The sequence below is a fragment of the Nuphar pumila genome, chromosome 4, assembly GCF_984573655.1.
Source record: "Nuphar pumila chromosome 4, dmNupPumi1.hap1.1, whole genome shotgun sequence".
NCBI lineage: Eukaryota > Viridiplantae > Streptophyta > Magnoliopsida > Nymphaeales > Nymphaeaceae > Nuphar > Nuphar pumila.
Genome location: NC_143252.1, coordinates 123,402,993 through 123,429,409, shown reverse-complemented (window position 1 = coordinate 123,429,409; position 26,417 = coordinate 123,402,993). Strand labels below are relative to the sequence as shown.

Below are 26,417 nucleotides of genomic sequence, written 5' to 3'. Positions count from 1 at the left end.
TATCGCGTGGATTAGGTTTTCTGCCAGTCCTAGTTGCAACCCTGAAAATACCGTTGGTCAAAGTCTCCTTCAGCTGGGGAATATTAAAAAAGAAGAGGAAGAATATGGGCCCTCAATATGACAGAATGCACAATCAGGTGTGCATGCATCTCAAATCAGCTTGTCGTCTCTGTGACTTCCACCACTAAACTGGTCTAAGCCTAAGGTTCTTCTAAAGATTCACCTAGTAAAGTTGGTAACCAAATGCCCAAAAGCCACAGCTTTTAGTCTAGTGGGCGTGGGATACTGGCTAATACTTCATCTTTAACATCCAGTGGGAAAATGAATTGATGGGAAATTAAAGCATCCGCAGTGCAGTGCAACTGTTTGCACGTCAATGGCAGGGATAGCTTCAACTCATACATTTTATGGACAGTAGAAAGATAATTCTACTGTTTGTTACTGACCATGCTTCCTGTAGCATTGAATCATTATTACAACCACCCCTAAAACAATGCACTCGCAGTAGCAGTCGCAGTCGCAGTAGAATCAACCACATGATAACTAACTTAATCATGCCCACTGAAATTTCAGACGTGTATAGGAAGATTTAACTATTACTTCTATATTAGGAAGTTTTAAGTACTGATTTCATCCAAGTTCAGTTACAGTTTCAAGTTATAGAAGGTTTCATGGTATATAACAAAGTGCTTCAGACCTTCCTCATCAGAAGGAATAATCTCTGGTCGAGCTGGAAATTAGACAGATTCGAAGTTGGATCTCCCTTGAGCAACATCAGCAGTCCACCATATGATACATAAATCTCTCTGCCAAAATTAAGCCACGCAAGGAGAAAAAGAACAAATATTAGACGCAGGTGCTCATCTTAAAGATGACAATCATAAAATAGAACGGTTCTAAATCATAAGTAAATTGACAGCTTTGGAGGTAATACAACCTAATCTAGCATGCCAATTTTCCAGGAAGCTATGAGGTGGTCTTATTATGAACATTCAATAAATAGGGAATAGGGCATTTCTTGACAACTGGACAACTAGGTCCTTTCATGAAAAAATGGCACAGATTAGTCAAAAAAAAATGATGCATTGCCCAAATACCAGCACTAATCCTTTATAAGAAAACAATCACTTTTTCATTACTAGCGCATACAGTATATACCTTTCAAAGTAACATCACCACCGTTCAGCAACACAATCACACAATTCCTGAAATGTGACTACGGTTCTGTCACTGCACTGACATGACAGAAACAGGTTCCAATCTTGATCCTTTTGGGAGCAATAAAATCAACTCTCCAGTTCACCAGATGTCACATGAGCCTCGAGCCTACTTAAGCCATATCATTGTTGAATTATCCATGTTTAATGAAGTACTAGTCTGGGCATGCAAATAAACTCGCCAACCATTTGCTTCAGCTGATCTGTGTTATTTCCCTGGGTAGAAGCAACGCATGGTTGCCTACTTACTCCAGAGTTTTTGGCATGCAAAAAAAATCCTAGTCTAGATCTGGTACGACTGAATCTCAGTTTGGCCTGTTCTCTGGATTGGGAGCAACATAATGTGCAAAACAAGGACAGTTTCGGAAAAGCAAGCCTCACATGAGTAAAGAGTAACGTTAACATTGCTTCTTTCTTCTTTTGTCCTCTACAGGTTTTATTCTTAATCACCTCTCTTGGAAAATAGAAAACCCACTCAGTCAGGACATCTTTGAGCCAGCCAATATGAGATGAGTCCATCGCACTACCGTGAGATAGTAAAGCAACTAGATAACAGATTTATTGATCTCTATGCGACATGGACACTTAGCATGTGTATCTCGTGTTGACACGACACAATACTCACACACTAAGACACTTCATGGACACTGTCAAACCAGTATTTCTTTTTATGATCTTGATTTTTTTTTCACTTATATTCTTTTTCTTTTAAAATTTGTCAACAATTACATTAAATTTCAATTTCAAATTAGCTGTATAATTTAATGTTTTTAATTGTAGTGATTTTGGATATTTTAAGTCATGACATTTTGAGCTATTAATTTTTGAAGATCTTAAAAAACATACATATATGTCATAATCACATGATGCATGTTAAGTTGTATATATGTATATACATACATATATGTAGTATATATACATATATGTATAATCATAGTCACAAATATCGGTATCGGCTATATTTCGGCGAGGCTATTTCTCGCGATATTATAGGTTTGGTGATAAATCTCGGGGCTTAAAAATTTATAAAAATTAACAAAAATAAGTAAGAAATGTCATGTTCAGAAAAAAAATACATAAATAATAAAAGAAATAAGTAAAAAATATAAAAGAAAGAAGATAAACATATTTAAAATGTAAAAAATAAAAACAATAAAACTAATTGATAATAGTGTGATAATATCACGAGAATGTTTTGTGATAATATCGCGATATTATCAAATTGATGATACTTTTAAAATATCACGATATTTTACCTATATTACCGTTTTCTGAAATTACAGCTATAATATCACGATAATTTGAAAATATCACCAATATTTGTAACTGTGTATAATGTATAAATCCTTATATGTATTTTTGCTCTTTTAGGTTTTGAATGTATTTAGGATATATATGTATTATATATTTTTTTTCTTTAGTTTTTGTACTTTTAGTTTGATGCCCATCAAGGGCATTTAGGTAATTAGCCCAGCTAACTAGCCGTTGAGCTACCTAATGGCTAGAAGATCTCTCTCTCTTAGTTGTAAATATTTGGGACTCAAGTCCCTCTCATGTTATGCATTTTTAGTGTATTTTTCGGATTACTAAAATTAATGATTTTACATTGTGAGTGTGCTCACTGCTGTTATTGCCTTTGTGAGTGCCCCTTTGTGGGTTGTGATTGTGCTCTTGCCCTTAGCAGGCCAATATTCTTTGAATCCTTGAGGAATCATTACATGGTATCAGAGTCATTGGCTCTTGATCCTTGGATTTTTACAGGTCAACCAAAGATCCAAACTTCCATAACCGACCCAAATCAGCCCCTATTACTTTCAGGTTTAATTAAAAATATCCAAAATGATTCAGCTTTAACAGTTTGATTTTATCAGGTTAAATAAAAATTCAGATTGTAAGGACTTCGAGATAAAAAAAATCAGCTTTTCAAATTGATTTCCAAATCAGATTTTCAATACACAGATAGTTAACCAAACAGATCAGATTTCAGAATGGATGTAAAAACCAGATCCATACCAACCGAATCAGGTTTACATAACTAATTCAGATTTAACATGGCAAAATCCAAAATCAGACTTACTAAACCCCCAAAGCTCAATCGATAATATATATATATATATATATATATATATATATATAACCAAGAGCCGATATGCTGGCAAGCATAATTCATCGTCAGCCCCCATGTTTAGTTAATATATACGTGTCACAAGTATAGTTTAATGTTTTTTTTATAGATCAACAAGTCAAATACTGGAATTTCTTTTATTCAGGGACAGGTATATAAACTGGGCTTGCATATAACGAAAATCACAACCAGCAACAGTTTCAGTGATTTAGAGGCCCACACGCATGGTTGGGTCAGGTTTAACAGCTTTTTACACAGCTCAGTCATGATATTAACTAATGTCTGAATATGAACAGGTTGAAAAATAAAGCAATCAAAACAACCATGCTTCGTTTACTCACGCTAATGAACCAGCACCGAATATTCAAATCGGTACCTTCAGCAGCCAATACATGTGTACTGATAAGGAAAAAAATAGTGTTCAGGGAATTATCTCTAAAATATACACTGAATGTATAATCAGACAAACAGGTTTTTTTTAGATCAGGTTGCCAATCAAATCCCTGCGTATGATCTTTAAACCCAATGTGAATCTATACTTGAATTTCCAACAAAAAGCAATAGAACAAACAGACTGATCCAATGCAGATTGAAAATTATAAATCCAGTGTGATCCCAGTTTAAGAAACACGCAGATCAGTATAAGTGTGTGTATATATATATACTCAAAAAGTCTGATTCAAACAGCAGTAAATCTTGCTCTTAACTAACAGAACTAAACTTTGATTACCTCCCCGACGTGAATCTGTATCCTGGGCAGATTCTATTTAAAATCAAGAATTCAACTGAGAAACTGCTTATGCTACAAGAGAGAATCGACACAGGGTTTATTTCAAGGATGAGAATACCTAGTCCAGCATGGTCTGAACCCGCAACCAAAATCTGGGAAAAATAACACCCATTTCTACCTAATCTCATTAATTCCAAAGAAAACCCAGAAAATACGTAGAACCAGAGTTACCGAAAGCGCCTAGCCTAGTGGGAAAGCGTGCTTCCCTGAACCGCATTTCGGAAGCATGAAATGTCGTGCTTCCAAAATGCGTTGGAAAGCGCCAAGTTTTCTTGGGAAGCGCACTTCCCCCACGCTTCCCCCCCTTTTTCCATTTTTTTTATTTTTATTTCTCTTTTTTTGCTTCCTCCTCTCTTCCTAGGTCGCTTCCAGTTCGCTTCCTAGGTTGCTTCCGAGATGATTTCTGATTCGCATTTAAGTCATCCCACGCTTCCCGCTTCCTAAAATTTTGAAAGTCCCTCACTTCCCACTTTCGCTTTCCGCTCCCGCTTCCTCGACTGGCAACCATGCGTAGAACTACATTGGCTTCCGCCTTAGTCCACTATTTTCCTTAAACCCACGCATGATCGACCCATGCTACGCCCCTTTCTATTGAGTTAAGAGAGAGACTTGTACCCTTTCTTTATTGCGGGCTGAACCTCGGAGGAGACGTAGAAGCAGGATGTGGTCAAGCTGCAACCTCTCTCTCTCTCTCTCTCTCTCTCTCTCTCTCTATATATATATATATATATATATATATATATATATATTCTCAGCCTTCAACCTCTTTCTCAAAATCGGTATTGAGAGAGAAGCTGTTATGATTTTTATAAAGCACATGAGACTCCTTTAAGGGGGACGTCCCATGTGTTTCTAGAAATAGAAAGGCTTCTATGGAAATAAAAGTCTTTTTATACTAGGATTCTTATATATATATATATATATATTATCTGGTTATAGTAAAAAAAATTAAAAGCTTATCTGTCCCACTATAAATGGATTTTGGATCTTGGCCCAAAGGGTCCAAGATCCATATCCAGATCCACCTAACGTCATATGGATCTTGGATCTTGAATATTAGGATCCATATCACGTCACCCACACACACACACACACACATATATATATATATATATATATTAAATCTATTTAAATAATAAAAATAGATTTATTTAATAAAAATTTTACATTAATTAAAATTTTAAAATTAGGCAAAATTTGAACATATTACATTCATCACCGGTCAATTCTCCATTTCATGTCCTCCATCCCTGGTCCAAACGGGGTGAAGCTGTAATACCTGCGATTTTTATCAGATAAATAAACTTAGATTTTAAGTCATTAAGGTGATACAAGAATATTTTATTGTTTTAATTATTTATTCGTAATTGGATCTTGGATAACCTATTTGGATCTTCAATGTTGGATCCCAAATATCCTGTTTAGAACTCCGATATTCCATTTGGATCTTAGATATCGGACCACGAACCTTAAATTGAATATTTAATAATGGATTTCGGTCAAATGGATTGGATTTCTGGTAATGGATCCTCATTATCGGGATCAAATTTGATATTGGATCCAGAATGAATGAAGCGGATCGAGGTTTTTGGATTTATTGTTCCAGGAATCGCTTGGGTTTATTGTAATTTTTAACTGTTCATATAATTTATAACTCTAATGTTAATTTTCATTGATATTGAAATGAAATAAATGTGTTGGGTTTTCTCTCCACCGTAATGTCTCGAAATGCTTAACCCTATATTATTTCTTGTTTCCGCTGTTATAAAAAAAAGTCTTCAAATTTTGGGTTAAAATTTCGGGGTGTCACAGAAGCGGAGCGGGGCCTCGTTTCCCCACTGTCCACTGCCATCCCTAATTCTATAACCTTTCTTGAATTTTTTGTAGATCAAGCCCTAGGAATATGATTTATATGGTTTGTTTAGTTGAAAACATGTTTTAGACGGTCTAATGGCATTGTATAAGCAAATTCTTTAAGGGCTTCATGATTCTTTGAAATTTCATGATCGACAAAATCATGTTTTTACATGGGAAACACTCAATCAAAAGTGCATCCCTAGTAATGGACCATGTTGGATGCATCTATGGTGTCAAATTGATCAATAAATTATTGTTTTAGTTACTGAAGAAAAAAAAAGAAGTTTAAAGAAGTATTTAAGGGTACTGGGAGAATATCAGTGACTTCTGACCTATGGACATCAAATCAAACTCTTAAATATTTGTGTTTAACTGCACACTATATTGGTAGTGATTTGAAGCTCCAAAAAAGGATTATTGCCTTTTGTAACTTAGATTCACCACACGGAAAGTTGTAGCTGGTGCTAAGGGATTTTTTTATTGATTGGGAAATTGAAGATAAAATTTGTAAGCTCACTCTTGATCATGTGTTAGTAAATGATTCTATTGTACGTCATTTGAGCACATTTTTTCAGTGAGGGATATCTTTTTCTTTGGTGGTAGGCTTTTTCATATGCGTTATTGTGCACATATATTAAACTTGGTGCAAGATGGTTTGGAAGAAATAAAGAACTTAATTGCAAACATAAAGAAAACTATCAAATACTTCAAGGCATCACAAAAAAAGACTTGCCGCTTTATCCCGCTACAAGAAAACTAACAAGAAAAGAAGAATTCCCTCAGATAGGAACTGCTAGTTTTAGTACTGCTAGCCCCTAACTCCCCGACCTGAGAGCTTACTCGCTTCAATAAGGAACTCATTTGTCTGCTTGAAAACTGGCTTGAACTGTAACCTGGTATGAAAACTAACTTCCCAGGAGAGTGAAAGTTAAAGCTCTTGTGAAGAGGTCACAAGCTTAACACATATTTACAGACTTTACCATATTTACCATATAGTACTTCCCCCTTACACGTTTACCCGCTTACCAGATGGAACAAAACTCCCAGGGCGGAGGCTTACAACTGGAATCGCTGGCCTTTGAGGGCTACTCTAGTGGGCGGCTCGAGAGCAAGAAACCCAAGAGGGACTGAAATTGGGAGCTTTTTCAAAATGTGAAGCAGTTAGGTTTGCCTTGTAGCAGAGGTCTAGTAATGGATGTAAACACTATATGGAACTCTACTTATAAAATGTTAAATTCCAAAATTGCATACAAGCATGTGTTTTCGGTGTTTGATGAGAAAGATAAAAATGTCTACCGACCATCCTATGTAGAATGGCAAAAGCTTGAGGATATTCGTTCATTTTTTGGAGATACTCTATGATTTGCCAAACATGTTTCAGGTTCATACTATCCTACTTCAAACAAGTTTCTTAGAGAGATTGTTCCCCTTAAATAGTTGCTGCCTTCAAAAATTAAAGAAGGAAATTGTCATATAAGAGATATGGCTAAAAAATGAATGAGAAATTTGATAAATATTGGAGTGCAGATTGGTGTTGGGGATTGCAACAATATTAGATCCTCGATGCAAGAAAGTATTCATTGAGTATGCCTTCAATCTTATGTATCCAACCAATGAAGCAAGAGAACAATATGATTTGGTCTATCATTTTGTGCATGAACTTTATGAGTACTATCACATTCGATATGGACCGAGGTTTGGAGAAGGTTATTCTGGAAAATCAACAAGTGGATATGGTTCTACAAGTTCATGTTCAAGTTCTATGACTGAGACTGATTCTCATCTTAACAGGGATTCTAGATCCTGGTCAGGATTTATAGGATTTGTTAAAGGCACTAATCAACATCTTATGCCCATGAAGTTTGATCTAGACATTTATCTCGAAGAAGGCTTGGTAGATAATGAAAATTTGGAATTCAATGTATTGCATTGGTGGAAAGACAATAAAGCCAAGTACCATGTCCTATTAACGATGGCTCGTGACTTGTTAGTTGTTTCAATTACAACTGTTGCATCAAAATCTGCTTTTAGTGCTGGTGGGAGGGTGTTGGACCAGTACAGAAGTTCACTAAAGCCTAAAAATGTGGAAGCCTTGATTTGTAGTGGAGATTGGTTCTGAAATACTTATTGCATCCCAAAGCCAGTTGAGGTATTAACTTTTAATTATTAAGTTCATTATTCACTTTAGTTATTAAGTTCATTATTAACTTTTTATAGTTAAGTTTTAAGTATATGTGAGGCATTTTTTTATATGTAGCATGATGAGGAGGACCTCATAAAGATAATATCCTTGAATGATTGAGAGCTTGAATAATGGGAGCTTAATTCCTTATGATTTTGAGGTATCTATGTTAACTTTCAAAGTTTTTTTTTATTATTATTATGTATGTTTTTTGTTATGTTGTTCATAATCTTGTTATGCATTGGACATGACAGGTGAAATTTTGAATGGTGACAAGAATGACAATTTTGGGGTTTGAAGTAAATGGTCCAAGTGGAGTCATGGGAAGAAGCTTGTTAGTTTTTTTGTCACACATTTGATTAAAGAAATGTATATATCAAACTTGTTGAATTTGTGTTTTTTGATGGTTCAAACTTATAACCTTATCATTATGTAGTTGCAACTATGCAACATGATGCTTCATTTGCATGTCTTGTTGGACCTCGATGACATGTAAATGTGGCATTTCTCTTTGCTCGCCTGCATTTTGGAAATGCCTTGTATACAGGACCTTTGAATGTGTTAAGAGAAACCTTTGAATGTGTTAAGAGAGACCTTTGAATGTATGCAAATGGCTGATGAGATAAACAGAAGTTACAGAACTAGTCTCATTGGCTTATTTTGTTACCGTTTCTGCATTTTGATAATGTTTTCTATACAAGAGCTTTGAATGTGTTAAGATGGCTAATGAGATCAACAAAATTTACAGAACTAGTCCCATTGGCTTATTTTGTTACTGTTGTTTCTGCATTTTGGTAATGTTTTGTATGCAGGACCTTTGAATGTGTTAAGAGGGACCTTTGAATGCATGTAGATGGCTGATAAGTTAAACAGAAGTTACAGAACTAGTCTTACTGGCTTATTTTGTTAATGTTGTTTTTATGACAATTTAAATGTGTTAAGAAAAATTAAGATGAGTCCACTGTTATTTTGATCTATTTGGTTGAACTAAATGTTATACTATTCTTTGTTCCTCCATTTTTTTGGATTAGATAAACAAAATTAGCAGGTTATATCATTTGCTAATAATAATTTAAGTTGATGTTTGATGAGATAAACAAAACTAATCTCATTGGCTGATTTTGTTACTACTGTGTTAGCGAAGAATGTTATTTTTGTGGATAAGTGTTTTATTTTAACTCTAAAACATTCTTTAAAATGAGATGTTCCTACTGTGTTAGGGAATTAACAAATGTAATGTCCCTTTGCTATGGCTCAGCACCACTTGAATTCAAAAAGATCAAGCCACTTGTGATCTCAGGAGTTCGAGTCGAGCTCAAATGATCTCACGAGCTGAACAACCTTCATGATCTTGTGAGTTCGACCTCGAGCCTAGCATAAACTCAGCTTGTTTAGTTCAAGTTGTTCATGACACGAGTATGAACGCATGATGTTCGTGACAGAGACGAGTCGAGTTAGGCTTGTGAAGAACATGAGCCGAGTTTGAGTTATTCAAAGAGTTTAACGAGCCAAGCATGAACACCTTTTGTTTGGTTCGTTTGGCTTGTTTACCAGCCTTATCTATGTGGGGTCTTAGTGCCCCTCTCTCTCGTATCTATAGCTAAAACCTGAGTCACCCCACTCTCTCTCTCTCTCTCCATTCCCTCATCTATAGCTGAAACCTGAGAGTCACACTATACGCTTGTGTGTCCCTGCTAGTATCTTCTTCCAAGAATTCACTGGTCTCTCCTTTTACCTAGTTTCAATTCATACTGCATTAACTTTTGTTGTTGTTTCTAGTTGAAGTCTTTTATGTATGTAGGCAGTCAGATATTACGTCTGCAACATGTTCAATTCATCCAATCAAATCACAGGCATTAACCATAAATTCCTCTTAATATGTTTAGCAACTTGACCTACATTCTACTTCTTTCTTGAAGTGAGGGAGGACCTCCAACTATAATCAACTTTTTGCATCCACAGTATGTCTTAAATTCTTCAGTGTTATGGAATATGCACAACCTTTTGGGATAAATCAATTCACAAGGCTTCTGATAAGTTCTGTATGATTCAGGTCTACCATCGTGTTTCTGGAAACCTGCAGGTATCTTAAAATGTTGCAGATTAATTGGCTAAAGGGATACTGCTAGGGCTGCCAACCAAAACCCAAATAGTAATAATCAAGCATTCACTTGGGTGAGAAGCCATGCACACCTTGCATGGTTTGATGGCATCGCCATTCACTCATTTCTGGCACCATTTGCCCAAGTCCAAGGACAGACTGTTCATGCCCCATTGGGGAATTACCATACTCCTGCACCCTCAACACCATTTGGAGAAAAGAATCAAGTTCTTTTGGAAAAAGAATGAAGGTATAACTAATATTCACTGGACGACTTAGGATAAAACCGCTCTTCCAAAAAAAGTGGGGAACTTATGGATGGGAAAATTGAGTAAATGAATGATGCTTTACCAACTAACTGGTGGTGGAGATTGGAGAAGGAAAATGCAGGTGGGTATGGTTACTTAAAGCTAAATACAAGCTGGCTGGGTTACCTACAGGTTGGGCAGAAAATTCAAGATGGAAGGATGGTTCAAGAATTTGGAAGAATTGGATGGATGTATAGGAGATGTTCAAAGAAAGGATCAGGATTCAGTAGGGAAATGGAAAGAGAACACTATTCCGCTCAGATCCATTTTCTTTTTCCATTTTTCAAAAAACAAATCTGCACACATGGCAGACTGTTATTGTGATCATGGAGTTTGAAACATAATTTTCTTTAGAGCACAAGAACTGAAATAATGAAATGGAAAAGGCTAAAATGCAGACTGAAGTGAAGATCTATAGGGGTAACTGTATGAATTCAGCATGCAGTTTGAAGGGTAAGTATTCAGTGAACTCCTGCTATAACTCTCTTCTTCCAGCATCAAATACACACTTTCCAAAGGATTTTTTAAGGAGTAGAACTCCAAATCTGAAAGCAAACATATTACCATGGCTCATAGCTGTCAATGAAGCTGCAGCTCAAGATAACTTGAAGAAGAGAGGATTTGTGTTGGCTAACAAATGATTTTTACCCTTGTATTTGTCACCTAAATATCTTACAGATGAATAGCACCCATTGACACATTTAGCAACAAATTTCATTGGTCCAGTGATCTAATAATCTCTGATTTACATGGTATCAGAGCAAGCTTCAATTTTGGATTGGTTATCGAAGTGAGATCAAAATCTTGGCTGATTCTTCTCCTATTCTTTGATCTTCTTCCTATATCTCTATTTCTTTCTTCGGTTATTACATCTCTCAAAACCCTCAATATTTTTCCTCGTACCTAAAATCCTTTTCCTTGTTTTGGGTTTATTATTAGACCAAAAAATAACCTGTTAGTCTTTATTTTGGACGCATCAAGCTGATATTGATCATCTGTACTTCTAGTAAAATAGCCCAGTAACAATAATTACTAGATGTTGTAATCAGGATGAACTTTACCTTGCTCTGTTGTGTGAGGCACCTAATGATGATGTCAAGGGCACTGACTACTTAGTATCAATCTTCCATGGAAAATCCAATCAATGCAAGAATCTTGAACATTCTAACATCTTGCAAGATAATGATATATATTTTTTTGAGCATGGTCATTGACATGTGTAACTAAAAGTTTTACCCTTATTTTCTGACACGCATGTGTATGTTTAGACGTGTGTATGTCAGCATTTGCATACATGTATGTATGTGTGCATTTATGTGCACACATGTTACATGAGCATGTGTGTGTGTGTGTGTGTGTGTTAAAAGTATAGTTGATCACATGGTTATACAAATACATGCAAAAATTGAAAGATGGGGAATTATATGCCATTAGGATTTACAATAAAAAAATAGTTAATATACAACAGATACATTGATGTATGTTAAAATTATAGTTGATCATATGGTTATACAAATACATGCAAAAATTGAAAGATGGGGTACTATATGCCATTAGGGTTTAGAATGAAAAAACAAAAATACATAATATACAACCGATGCATTGATGTAAAGTCAATGGACCATAATCAACCAAAACTAGTAGAGTCCATCCTGTAAATAACTGTTAAACCAGATTATGTGTTGATCATAGCAGTCTGACTAAGTTGTTTCATAAAATACATAATAACACATAATCATCCAAATCCACGAGTCTCCCTTTTATCAAACTACTGAATGATGTAACAAGAAATGAAAAAAACATTCAACACACAATCAGACAATCAATTACCACTTTATTAGAAGAGAGTAAAAGAAAACCTACAGTTTCACATTAGGTCCAGAACCTTCCTCTGAAATCTTATATAGCTTCCCATGCATTACATATTCAAACTTATCTGCAAGTGTTTTTCTGCCACCCTAACATGCAAGGAACAAAAAAAACAGGAAAAAAGCAAAAAGTTACAACTGAATCCTGAAATGCCTTGAAATAAATAAATTTCAAAACAAAAATGTTGTATTAATGAACAAATCAGTCACACAATACATCAATTAATGTGTACATGAATGTCCACATAAGTGAATTTGGGATGATTTCCAGGCATATGAAAATTTTTAGCTGCTTCTCATCATTGGCTTCTTGGAGTGGAAGTGTCCAACATATAACAGAGAGAGTCAGTATACTGCAAAATGACAGGATTCAGGAAAGGCTTTGAGAGCAGGTGTTTTTACTGATGAAAACAAACCCTGCCATCCATCTCATGAAGTGGAAAAAAAAAGAAAAAGAAAACTCTAAGATCAAGTCTAAACCTCATGGATGATTTACTGAAAATTCCAGCTATTTTATTCTTCTGTGGCTGCACTTCCTCCCTCTGTTTGAGCTGATGACCTCGATTAGTTAAGTTTCTTTGTGTTAAATGGCAAACTCCTTTATGGGGCAGAGGGTCAGAAGAGATTCACTTAGGTGAGCGAGCATGTTCTTCAAAGAGGAGGACTGCTGCCCAATCATCGGTATTTCTTAATTTCTGTGGTGCTTAAAAGGGGAAGTATGCCAAGATCTCTTTACATGGTCCATGTAAAAATCCATGATCAGGTAATTATCCTTTCAGCCTATAATATCTTCACATGTGCCAGATAGTGGCTCTGCTCACTGTGTCTGGTTAGATTATGAATCGACCAGCAAACTCAGAAACCACTCCCCATTCAGGAAACAGAAACTTATATAGAGCACAGGAAGGGCACTCATGCTATCAACCATGTTTTACTTTCCTTTTTTAGGGTATGTTGGTTGCATCTCATGTGATAAAGAATTACGAGATGGAATCAAATGTGATTTGAAGTCATATGATTTCAAATCACACATTCCACCTGCCCCAATGGGGGTTGGCATAGTGGGGCGAGGCCTTGGCCGCTAGACGGGCAGTCAAGGTTGAATTCCCATGGGCATCTCTCCTCTGTGCAAGCAAGCGACACCCAGCAATACGCCCCAGGGGTGGGGATCCTAGCCTCGGAGTTTTACACCACCGGCACGATAACCGTAGGTATGGCAGGCTGAGCCAGTCAACCAGGTCATTGTGCCAGGTGTGGTTTCTTCAGGTTACAAATAAAAAAAATCGCATATTCCACCATGTGATTAGGAACCACATGAGATTCACTTCAAACGTGATTTCAAATCCCATTCTGTTTCTCATTTGCATGGGATTCCGAATCACATGTTTGGTTAGTTGTGCAAATGAGATTCATTCTCTCATTGGCATGAGATTCCAAATCACATGTTTGGTTAGCTGTGCAAATGAGATTCATTCTCTCATTTGCATGAGACTCCAAATCACATTTGAATGCAACCAAACATACCCTCATATTCATGCAACTTTATGCCATTTCTTTTAATTAATAATTTCTCAAATTTTGACTTAAAAAAAAAAGACTTGACCAATCACATTTACTTCAAAATTTCAAGCATATAAAATTTAGAACTAAATTACAACTTAGCATCACATTCTAAATAAACTACTTTTATACTTTAGCCTAATCTTGCACACAAAGAAGTGAAAAAGAAAAATCCTTCATGTTAATCCATATACATTAGAGAAGGCAACACGAACATTCTAGTTACAACTTTGGTATGGGGAGTTCAACTATTTTTTCAGATGGAAAAGAGAATCACAAATTTGTCCCTTTTTACCAATTTGCTAAAGGAACCAGGCTTGGAGCTTATGATGCCAGAAAAAATGTCAGAATCTTCTGTCACTAGGATAGTAGTCATTAATCAAAATTTCATATGTAACCACCAATAAACTCAATCCTTAACTTGATTCAAACTCTTCATTGTCAAAGACCCAAAACCAAGATTCAAAATATCAAAAGTTGAACAGTTCTTGTATTGTTAAACTGATCAACTCTGATTAAATAAGAATAGATCCTAACAGGTGGAGCTCTATGTTCAACCAGAAATATGCATGATAATTTTTTAATATCATGATCTGTTTTGGACACAAGCAACCAAGACATCACTATCATACTAAAGTAATTAAATTAATCAATATGTCATGATATCTTGGAAATGTTTCGAAATATATGCACTATTGAATGGAGAAAAAAAGAAAATAATCTGAATATTGAGCATGACTGAATACCTGCATAAAGTAGCCACTATCCGCACTTCCATCCAAATTAAGAGTGCTAGCCAGAACCATAGTGAATTTATCACCGACTTTAAGAGGATAAATTTCAGTATTTACGTCAAGTAGCATGTGCATGTCAAACTGCTCACTGTGAGCTTCTATTCGAGAAACTGAAAAGGAATAGAAGAAACATCATTTAACAAAATAATAAAAAATATATATAAAAGCAGCAGAGAATATGTATCACAATACATACAAAATAAGCAGGAAAATACTAACCAATGTTTCATGAATAACACTGACGCCAACTATGAACACATTTGCAACCCATTGAGGCAAAGGTAATTGACTAGGCATGTATAAACAAATTATGATTTACTGTCTTATTTGCTTAACAAGAAAAAAAAATGCATGTAACTACAGTAGATACATGCATGCAAAACAATTGGAACTTCCAAAAACAGGATTCAGAAAGATGTTCCACTGAATTATTGTTCAAGTCACCTTTCAAAAAATGAAAAAAGCAACAATTAAAGTTGCAATTATAGAACTTAGAACTCAGAAGACAGATAAATTTTCTTGTCTAAATCAACTGATTCTTAGATGATAACAATTAAGCATCTGAACATAAAAAGATTAAAAAATTATGCCACTGAAGCCAAATGTTCCCCCAGAGCTGTTTGCGCCACAGTTGGTCCTGCTCTGCCATTTAACATGTTAGCATTCTTCCACTCTTTTGTTGACCCAACTTTTACTCTTTCATTTTCCTAATTGATTCTTTATCCAACACACAGTAAAAATTGGTAAACAAGAACTTGGGCCCTATAACTCCTCTTGATCTTTCCCTGTAGTCTGTGCTACATATTCAGCCTTCCACCCCCCTACATAAGCATTAGTACAAAATCAACCTTGGTTTCATCAGGATCATAAGACTATCAGACATTCTCCAAAATTATGAGCGATTTTTTTCTGAGACAAAAAGTATAAGTAAAAATTCAGATTTAACAAGAGTAAACAATTAAGCTTCAAAGAAATCTTGGCACATTACCGCTAGAATCACCAAACCAAATGTTGCACCTCCATATTTATTCCACCACAATATGGGTCCTTTTTGCTTCATAAGAATAAAAATTATATCCAGAATCTAAAGTCACAAACCTCGCAAATATGCCTTGCACTGCCACATTTTTTAAGGAGCATAAGACAAACATATTGTGCATATTCAGGACTAAGTTGAGAAAATCAATGCAAGGGTATTTAACCAATTATGGAGAGGCAGCAGGTTGCTTGGATCCATTGCAGGTGGTCATTCAGACAACACTCATTATCATGTGTAAGGATTATAGGGTTCGAAAACATGTCTTAATCAGGGAAGTTACCTTGTACTATTGAACTAGATATGATTCCTAATCAAACGCTAGTTGCAATATTCTATTGAACTAAATGTTTTCCAATCAAGCACAACTCATAATGTCAATGGTGCATTAGCTTATTAACTTTGACACAAGGTCCCTTCTAAGAATTTAGGGCGTATTTGAAATAGTCTAATCATCATTCACATGATCCCATCTTCATATAGGTCACACTAACTAATCAAGCATCAGCCTATTTAACAAGTGGTTGTTTAGGATGGAAGCTTTTATGAGTGTCAGAATGCACACTACAAGCAACAGGCTGCTTGAAAATCACATGGAAGCGTCATAAGGTGCAGGAATCTATTTCACCATGTACTCAAGTTTTCTCTTGGTTGATTATAAGGGTAAAAACTTTTGTATGTGTTATTACAAGCTGTGGATGATGTCTTGCGAACATGTGCATTTCATGTGGAGAAAGCTGCAGTTTGATTCATTATTTGTGTAATGTTTGTGCCTTATAATTCACACTGAGGCTTTTCAGCTTGTATGACCCCATGAGGACCACCCTATTGGTATATTATTTCAGCTAGGTAGTTAAAACCCAAAGGAGAAAAACTTCTTGTGGGAATGATGGCTAAAATCTGAATGGCATCATATATCACTAGGCCAGAAAGCAAGAGTAACCAGACGTGCTCAATTGGCAACAAATTTTCTTGTGCACTGCCACATTCAAAGGGATTCTGGGACTCAACCACCATGCTGGACCAACTTAGATATTCAAGGGAAAGGGTCTAGTCTGTTGGGATTAGGGTGATTTTAGCATGTATGCTATGTCACATGGATAGGATGCAGGAATGGGACAGGATGCGGATATGCTTGGTATGACCCGAAAGTTCTAAAAAATTAGACGCACACACAGATATATATATATATATATATATATATATATATATATATATATATCAATGTTTTAAAACTCAATGTCTTGGGACTTGACTCAGCAGTACCTGACTCGTGACTCGGTTGAGTCATGTTAACTTTTTAATGTATAGAATCAAATAGATATATAGTAATTACATATATATATATGGTATACACTATACAGTTACATAAGTATACTTGCATATACATTATTCAAAATATATACATTGTCACATACAATATATAAATAAATACATAAATAATGTACATATACATATGACTCAGCTGAGTCATAAGTTGACCCATCCAAGTCATAGTCGAGTTATATGAAAACTCAGATGACTCGACCGTCTTGTGGAAAACCTGGTCAAACAAGTTTTTTGACCAGGTGAATGGGCAAGTTGAGCCAAGTCAACCGAGTTGACTTGGCAAGTTTTTAACATTATATATATAGGGCCACCAGACAAGTTCTTGGATCATCTGATTACAATGAATAAGCAGGATTTTTTATGGTTTGAAAATTAGTGGCTTAAAATTTTCATAAATATTAAAGCATTCAACAAGTATTTTTCGTTCCTACCAAATGGAGCATGCCAAACACATCTGAAGGGTCGGATTTGCAAAAAAAAGTGCTGAAAATTCCTAGTTCACACTCCAGTTCTCATATTCTAATGGCCCTACACACACATATATTTAGGGCCACTAGAATATGAGCACTACAGTGTGAACCAAGATTTTCATGATTTTTTTATTCTTTTTGCTTAAATCTGACCCTACGGATATGATCTACATACTTGGTTTTATAAGAACCAACTCTTGAATCATCTGATTATGATGCATAAGTAGGATTTCTCAAGGCTTGAAATCAACAGCTCAGAATTTTTATAAATATTCAAGCATCCAAAATTTGTATTTTTTCATTAAAAATACACAATCCAACAGTCAATTTGTAGCAAATTCACCATGTTGAACACATTTACATGGTCGGATTTGCAAAAAAAAAATGTTGGAAATGCCTAGTTCACACGGTAGTTCTCATATTTCCGGTCCTCATATTCTAGTGTGTGTGTATACATATATGATATATCATATTTTATCACATCATCTCAAGCACAAACTTTTGAGAGCAATTCTAAATGACCACACTTAAAAACATCAAATAATAAAACTAAGTTGAAATTGAAATGTAACTTAATTTATGACAAATTTTAAAATAAAAAGCACACAAGTGGATACAAAATAAGTAATCAATATCATAAAAAGAAATAAATAAAGCTAATGACACAACATTAATTGTGTTTGAAAATGATTTGATTGTGTTCATGAAGTGGCCGGGTGTGTCTGAGTTTCTTGTCGTGTCGACACAAGATACACATGCTAAGTGAAGTGTCCATGTGACACAGCATGTATGGTGCCAGATGATTTCTTATCAGAATCACTCTTCTCCAATATGGTTATAGAAGCTATCATTGTCTGATTATTCGACCAACTTTCTCATAAACCCAAATGCGCTTTGAAGATAAGAAAGGAATACTTGGTCCAAGGGAAAGAAGTACCTAGATTCGGTAAGAGAGATTTCTTAGGATAGAGATCCCATCATCAGGCATCAAAGAATCTCATTAGCTTCAACAAAAAGGAAAATAATCAGACAAGGGACAGTTGCTCCTTGTACTCCCCTCTTAGAAGACAGAACACACATAACGAGTGTTCAGAACTTCAGATTTTCATAATTTGAATAAGATATTACACCATCTTGTGATAAGTAACTTTGGGCAAATTGCAAAGGCTTTATGTACTCTTTAATGTTACAGACCCTTTTCTGCCCCGGGTCTGACCAGCCAGATCTGCCTCAACCAAGACCCGCCCAGTTGGGACTACGATGAGAGAGTTTCCCTTTCTCTCAAGACTTCCAGAGAAACCCGCCCAGCCTGGAGTCCTGCCCAGCCTGAGACTCTGGTGGGACGCCCCCTTAGAATCCCATGTAGGGTGGGACCAGAGTTACATGAAGCTTCTTAGATAGGTGAGAAGCTCGCTTCCTGGAAACTTGCCTCAAAAGCGCGATACTCTTCGCTTCCGAAACTTGATGAGAATCTCGATTCTCCCATGCTTCTCCTATGCATTCCACACAGTTCATCTATTCTTGTTATATGTTCTCTCACTCTACTTTTCATTTTTTTTGTATGTTTCCTCTCACGCTTCTCACTCACTGCCATGTGCTTTATCTAAATTGGCGTTCATCATTTTTTGGTTTTGTTACAAAAATAATTCTTACATTAAAAAATCAAGAAATTTAAGAATAGTCACTTTTATTTCAGTTTTTTATTTGTGTTCCATTTTGATTCTCATTCAATTCTTATATTGTTTTTTTATTTCTTGTTTCTCGATTCTTATATATTTTAAAATGCATCGCTTCTCGCTTTCGTTTCCCGTATCATTTCCCGCTTTCGCTTCTTAGTTTAGCAACCATGGGCGGGATTGTGTTTGTACATTTTCTCTTTTGGCCCTCTTGTAGTCTATAAATAGAGGTGCCCAGTCTATCTATTTTTTTAATGAAGTTTGTTCAAATATTTCTCCAAGTTTCGTTCTTGGTTCATGTTTTTGTTCTATGAGAGAACGTTATTTTGCCTGGCCTCTCTTCTACGCCCGTCATCGACTCGGAGGAAACGCCTTTTCTCCCTCCCTTGTTGTTGACCCCCCATTCACCTCATGTTTCCATGTGTAGCCGACCAGGAGAGACGACTCTCTCTCTCTCCCCCAACATTGCACGCCCCTCCTGCTCATGGTGCACACCTCTCTCTGGAGTCGCACCTCGTTCCGTAGGAGTTCAGGTTCTAACATTTAGCACCCTCAACAATGCAGTGACATGTCACATGTAGCTCAATTAGCTTAATATGAGGATAACTCATACTATGTTTCCATTTCCTTAGTGGTTGGTCATCTTAATTGGCATGGCACCATACACTCATGGGTGATATTACTGCACCTATTCTCCTTAAAGTCAATTCATCCCATTAACATGAAAAGAGAAGTTCATCTACATATCCCAAAGACATAGTAAGACGAACACGAAAAAATATAACAATAATCATGTGATAATCAAATACAACTATTAGTAATTCAATCAGTTATTGCAAAGTTCATCTCTTCAAATAAAAGAAAAGTCATTAAATCTCTGCCATGTGTACCTGCTCCTTCAGAATCAGCACATTTTCATCCAACAGTACATATAATTATGACAATATCGGTGGTACAAGCACAGAATTATAAAAAAAAAATGAATGGTTTGGGGATTGCAATCTAACAAATTGGGAATTCCACTGTTTCACTATTAGCCACATCATGGTCATGATCAATTATTTGCATTTTGAGCAATGGCACTCTTGAGTCCAGAATTAACAACCATAACTAGAAAAAAAAACTTCAATGAAAAAGAAGCATTGCTTATTTCACAACCACAATTAAAGAAACTACCATAAAATCGAACACCAAGAATTAAGAAAAAAGAAATTTAAAGGGTACAGAAAATAATTGATAGGGTAGCTACCTTTGTCAAACTTCTTTCCATCAGGGTCCATCCTAATCAAAGTGAAGATGTCCTCAAAAAGGATCCCCGCCATCTCTTCCCCAAAATGGGTGTGACAAAGTTAGCCTTCCTACTTGAGAAAACCAACCAAAAGAAACAAATAGAAAAGGAATATAAAACTACTGTGCAATCATGAAAGGAGAAATCCCGAAACCCACCAAGTGGTCAAATCCTAAACTCTAATTTGCCGAAGAAAACAACTCAATCAACGTCTCAACAATTAGTGAAAATCGTGTACTCAAGATTCCCCAGAAAAACCAACGAACAGAGAAAAAAGCAAACTACCAAAGAAATTTGAGAATACCGTCGTTGATCTTCCTGATCAGAAACCCCAATTTTAGCTGAAAATCAATACGAAGAAGACAAACTGGCACGAAGGCGCCGAATTAACGTTAAACCGATAAGAAAGCCCTGAGTTTAGGGTTTTACTTTTACACGATGAGAGAGAGAGAAAAGAAGGTCGAATAAATTCCGCGGTCTTTTAGTTTTTATTCTTGATTGACTGGGCGAAACCTGATGTCAAACCAGGTTTTTGGAAACCTGGTTTGCCAAAAACCAACCCAAGTGGGCTGTTTGGGTCAATGTTGTCAGTATCTGTATCGGCCCAGAATCGTTTGGCCAACGATTCTGGTGAAGTCGGCCGATACCGATTCTAAAGTGAGTTGTTCTGAGTTCTGAAACGGCTAAAAAATAATTAAATATCAGAATATGACACGTGTTAAAATTATTGAAAAAAAATTAAAAATTTAGAAAATACTTTTAGCATTACTTTATATTTATTAAAAAATAGCCGATTCCGGTTAGTATGCTTTTCTGGATATGATATGTATCGGCCGATACAGGACTATTCAGACCCGATACTGATAAACATTGGTTTGGGTCACAAAAATAAAAAATAAAAATAAAAACAAATTAATGACTGTCAATTTCTGACCAACTACTGGCAGGGAAATGGCATGGCCGGTGCTGTTTCCCTTGTGGGGGCGACACTCCTCAAGTCATAGCTGGTCCAAAAATGGCTAGCAGACATTAACTTTGAAAAAAAACTAAACACAAAAAAAAAAAAAAGTGATTGACCAGAATTTTCTGACCTAGGGTCGTTTCATTAAAAAATAGTAGTTTAAAGATTTTTTTTCTCACGTTTTGTGACCTATAGGTTTTGTTTAGTGGGAACAGGCTTTTGGATACAGGTTTTTTTGGTGATCCAAAATCAATGGTTATGAAGGTACCAGTTTTTTCTGGCTAATAAAAATATATTTTTTGTCGAAAAAACATGATCTAAGTGTTGATTCCCACTATATCGAGCATGTTAAACACATCTAGCGGTTCAGGTCAATCATAAAACACTTAAAACCTATGGGGCAGAACGAGAAATGAGGCCTAATATGTTCAGTTATCATATATATATATATATATATATATATATATATATATATATATATATATATATATTACAATTAAAATTATATGTATTTTACATATTACACAATAATTCACATTATATATATATTTTTCATGCATCTTTCTTTTTATATTTATATTCATGCACTCCTCTCTTTATATATTACACATAAAATGTATACATATTGTATCCCTAAGTTGGGCTTGACTGGTTTAAATTGAAACCAGTTCGTGACAAGCCAAACCAAACTGTCATGAGTTGCTCAATTTATTTATCAGACATACAAGTATATGTATCCAGGACCCAAACATGTAGAGAGCGGATCATACAAAAAATTAGCAATGTCACTCACCAACCACAACCACTAACCCAATGCTTAAGATACATGCCATTTTGGCTGTGGACATGCTGATTTAGACACTGATATGTACATATATTATTTTAAAATATTTTGGTTAAAAAAACTTTTTAGTCATTAAAAAAAAAACGGTATCCTTCTCCATGTTGTCAGTATTTGATTTTGTTCCTGAATTGATTTCAAAATGATTCAAAGAGTAGCGAAAAACTCGGAGTCCAACCAAATCAAGCTGAATCAGTCATTACAAATCATTTAAAAATAAAAATAAAAAAATTTAAAACATTTTAAAATATCAAAAATTATTAAAAAATGGCTGAGGGCTGAATCGGCCCATATGGAATCGATATGAATCAGCGGCGGATTCAGGCTGATTTACATCGATGCTGACAAAACTGGTCCTTGCGTCTACATACTAGTGGTTTTTGTAATACATTATGTTGCCAAATCCATAGCAATACAAATATTTGACACACAAGTAACAAAAAACCATTGAGAAAACCATAATGCATTGCTCCCAAACAGCAGAGGTCGTTGGGAAAACCGTAATGCACCTCCAATTCTACACTCTTAAATAGAGCTTTTCAGTATAGAAAGTGGTCCTCAAACAGATTTGCTAAAGACACATCAAGAAATTAGGCTATGACGAGAGCTCAAAACATGCAGGATATCGATGAGTACCATACTAACTTATGTCCATCTTCTTTTTAACCTCACAAGAAGATTGATATCTACTTTTAAGGGCATGGAGTTTCTTTCATGTTGACGCCCAAATGGAATTGAAAGTTGGATATGTAGAGAGAGAGAGATCCAAACACCTTTCCTAATTAGGTCACACCTTTCTTTTTTTTAGACAGTGAAACCACCCGGATGATTAGCGACCTAACTGCGTCCGCTCTGCCTATCGTACTTACGAACACTGTCTTGGCAGCGTAAAACTCAGTGGGCTTATCCTTTGATCCCAGGGAGTCGCCATGCTTCGGCTTGCACAAGGGGTGACACACATGGGATTTGAACCTAGACAGTCTGCCAAGCAGCCTAGGCCCCATCCCACTACGCCAAACCCCTTTGGGGCCTTTTGTTAGGTCACCTGATAGGACTTTTTAAAAATTGTAATTACAGGTGACTTGATCTAAACCGACAGATATGTTCATCAAATAAAAAACATATATTACATGTGCTATTTTTAATGCTCAAATATGTTCTTTAGAAAAAAATCTAAGCATCCAAAATCTACAACCAATGATGACAAGATAGCATTTTTTTTCTAACAATCGAGTTTTCGTGGACCAGACTCTACGTATTAGACTTTTATTATTAATTTAGCGAGCAACATGTTTTAGATTATGAATTGTTCATTGTTTTTTCTCCTTATGAAAGCATGCCCAGATGTAAATTCTTAATGCAAAGAATATTTTTCAAAAAAGCGTTTTACTGTGTGGCAAAAGTGACATGTTTCTCAAAATGCTTCACAATTTTTGTTATTCTCCCCATGTCCAAAATCGCAAGTATTTGCTTTTAAAAATACCTTTTTACCTTTCGCACATACGAAGTTCCTTAATATATGTAAATTTTTTCTTAAATATGTGACTATTTTCTGCAAAATAGTCTATGTTCTTAGACTTGTATGTCTATGATTCGACATAAAAAACTTATGTTTTTATAGTCGTTGAAAAACTAATACACATGCTTGTAACTTTTTTGTTTTCAATCACAACCAAAAACTCATATAGGGTTATCTTTTTCAAGTTTCAAACCAAAATAGAAGCATGCTTTGCAGACTAAAACAGGCATGGTTGTACCTTTTTTGTCTGTTCTATGCTATTTTTCGGTTATCTTTACTGAAAATCAAGACAAAAAAAAGACAAATCAAGGCATTAGCTTTCTAATGTCACTAAGATCACCTTGATTTGATGAGCGGTTGAGGAGAAATATTTTTTGAAAGATAGATTATTTGGTTATTTTTGTCTGCAGAGTATGCTTCTATTCCAGTTTTGGAACTAAAAAGTGAGAATCCTAGAAGGATTTTTGGCTCTAACTCAAATAAAAAAATTATATACATGTATCTCAACTTTCTAACAAATATAAAAATACAGGTTTTCGACATCGGATTAGAGAGATACAGATCTGAGAATAGAGATTGTTTTGCAAAAAATATATATATAATTTTTCTCCTAAATATATGTGATTGTCTTCATATATATGCAATTTTTCTCATAAATCTATATTAATTTCTTTATATATATGAAATTTTGCTCCTATATATGTGATTTTACCCTTATATATGCAGAGTTCTTTCTAAACATGTGATTTTCTCTTAAATATGTGATTTCCTCCTAAATATATGCAAAGTTACTCTTATACATGCAATTTTCTTCTAAATATATGTGGAGTTCCACTTATATATGTGATTTTTCTTCTAAACATGTAATTTTCTCTTAAATACATGTGATTTTCTAAGTTTAACGGGATGTTTACACCTATTTTTATGTAAACTTCTTAATGTATATGTGAACTTAGTCAGATATTTGTGAGGTTTCGATGTTTGAATTTAACAAGATGGTCATACTTATTTTTATACGAACATCCTCATTTTATGTAGATTTTCACATTTTATGAATATATTTTGTGCAGACTTCCTCATTCTCGCGTATATTTTATGCAAACTTCCTCATCTTCATGTATATTTTATGAGGACTTCTTCATCCTCACAGATATTTTATGCGGACTTCCTCATCCTTGCCTATATTGAACAATATATCTTTCAGAGAAAGTTTCTCATCAACCTCTTATCAGATCAAGGTGATCTTTATGGCATTGGAAAGCTAAAGTCTTGATCTATTCTTTTTCTATTTTTTCAGATTTTTGACACAAGTAGCCAAAAAAGATTATAAAATAGACAAAAAAGGCATAATTGTGTATGTTTATCTCTTATTTTAGGAACATTGTCGGGATTGTGTCTCAGTGTTCGTTCATCATTTTCTAGCAAATTAGATATTTTTGGAAAGGTATTTCTATCTAATTTTTTATTTTATTTTTAATATTTTTTCTAGAATTCTTCATTTTATAGGTCCAAACATCTTGTGAAGACAAATTATTTGGTTGTTCCAGTCTGCAAAGCATGCTTTATTATGGTTTTATAACTCATAAATGAGAACCCTGGAGGAGTTTTTAGTTCTAACTCAAAATATGAAAGTTATAGTCTTGTGTCTCAGCTTTTTAAGACTAAAAAAATACAAGTCTTTGATATTTGATCGAAGAGATACATATTTGAGAAAAAAGACTGTTACGCAAACAACAATCACATTTGGGAGGAAGTTCGCATGTGTGAAGGGTAAAAAAATCTTTTTAAATATAGATATTTGTGATTTTGGACATGAAAAGAATATAAAAAATTATAGGGCATTTTGAGAAACATTTCAAATTAGTCGTACAATACAATCATTTTTCGTATAGTTTTTACTAAATAAATTATAAAAAACAAATATACAAGGTACTATCGATAAAATGTTTATACTGCACCAAAAAAGTGCTTTGATCATTATTGGTTGTAGATTTTGGACCTTCTATAGTCTTCCTTCCCATATATATATGTATATATATATAGGTCATTGTATATATTTGTAGTATCTATTGGACAATTACAAACTTTGGATATTTATAAATAATTCTTGCTAATGGAATATCATATTTTTTTCTATAACAGAACTTAGTGAGAGTTTGGTTTCTCACCCTATTTTATGATCTTATGTTTGTTTGTTTTTCTTGCCTTTTTTAAAATTTTAGAAAATGTTCCCTTGAGCACACCCGTGACTTTGGTGATTATACACCATAAATTTTTAAACTTTAAGAGGCATTTGCATCAATAGTGGCATTTAGGAGCCATTATGTGTATGTTTTCTAAATAAAGTGTGAATGAAATTTGACAATAATGATTTCAAAAGGGTCATTACAAAGTGTAGGTCAATGAGTGAGAGGTTACACATGTAAATGGCACATTCATGCTCATGTTCTTAAAGATGGTCGCACATTTGAGGTGAACATGTTAGGTGAACTTCA

At 35.0% G+C, this 26,417-nt stretch overlaps 1 protein-coding gene across 3 annotated transcripts; it reads right to left on the bottom strand.

Moving 5' to 3' along the window:
- Nucleotides 1-582: 582 nt before the first annotated feature.
- On the bottom strand, nucleotides 583-21,036 carry LOC149840889 (DNA-directed RNA polymerases II and V subunit 8A-like). 3 transcript variants are annotated; one of them, XM_090003433.1, is made up of 5 exons: nucleotides 20,906-21,036; nucleotides 20,563-20,671; nucleotides 14,755-14,912; nucleotides 12,444-12,538; nucleotides 583-806 (listed from the first exon to the last, which is right to left on the bottom strand). In XM_090003433.1, exons 2-5 carry the CDS (start codon nucleotides 20,633-20,635, stop codon nucleotides 692-694), a joined length of 441 nt encoding a protein of 146 aa, XP_089859559.1. In that variant the 5' UTR covers nucleotides 20,636-20,671; nucleotides 20,906-21,036; the 3' UTR covers nucleotides 583-691. The 3 variants fall into 3 exon arrangements, with proteins under 3 accessions (XP_089859559.1, XP_089859561.1, XP_089859560.1); XM_090003435.1 differs by having other exon boundaries at nucleotides 20,563-20,637; nucleotides 20,906-21,033; XM_090003434.1 differs by having other exon boundaries at nucleotides 20,563-20,674; nucleotides 20,906-21,026.
- Between the last annotated feature and the right edge of the window lie 5,381 nt (nucleotides 21,037-26,417).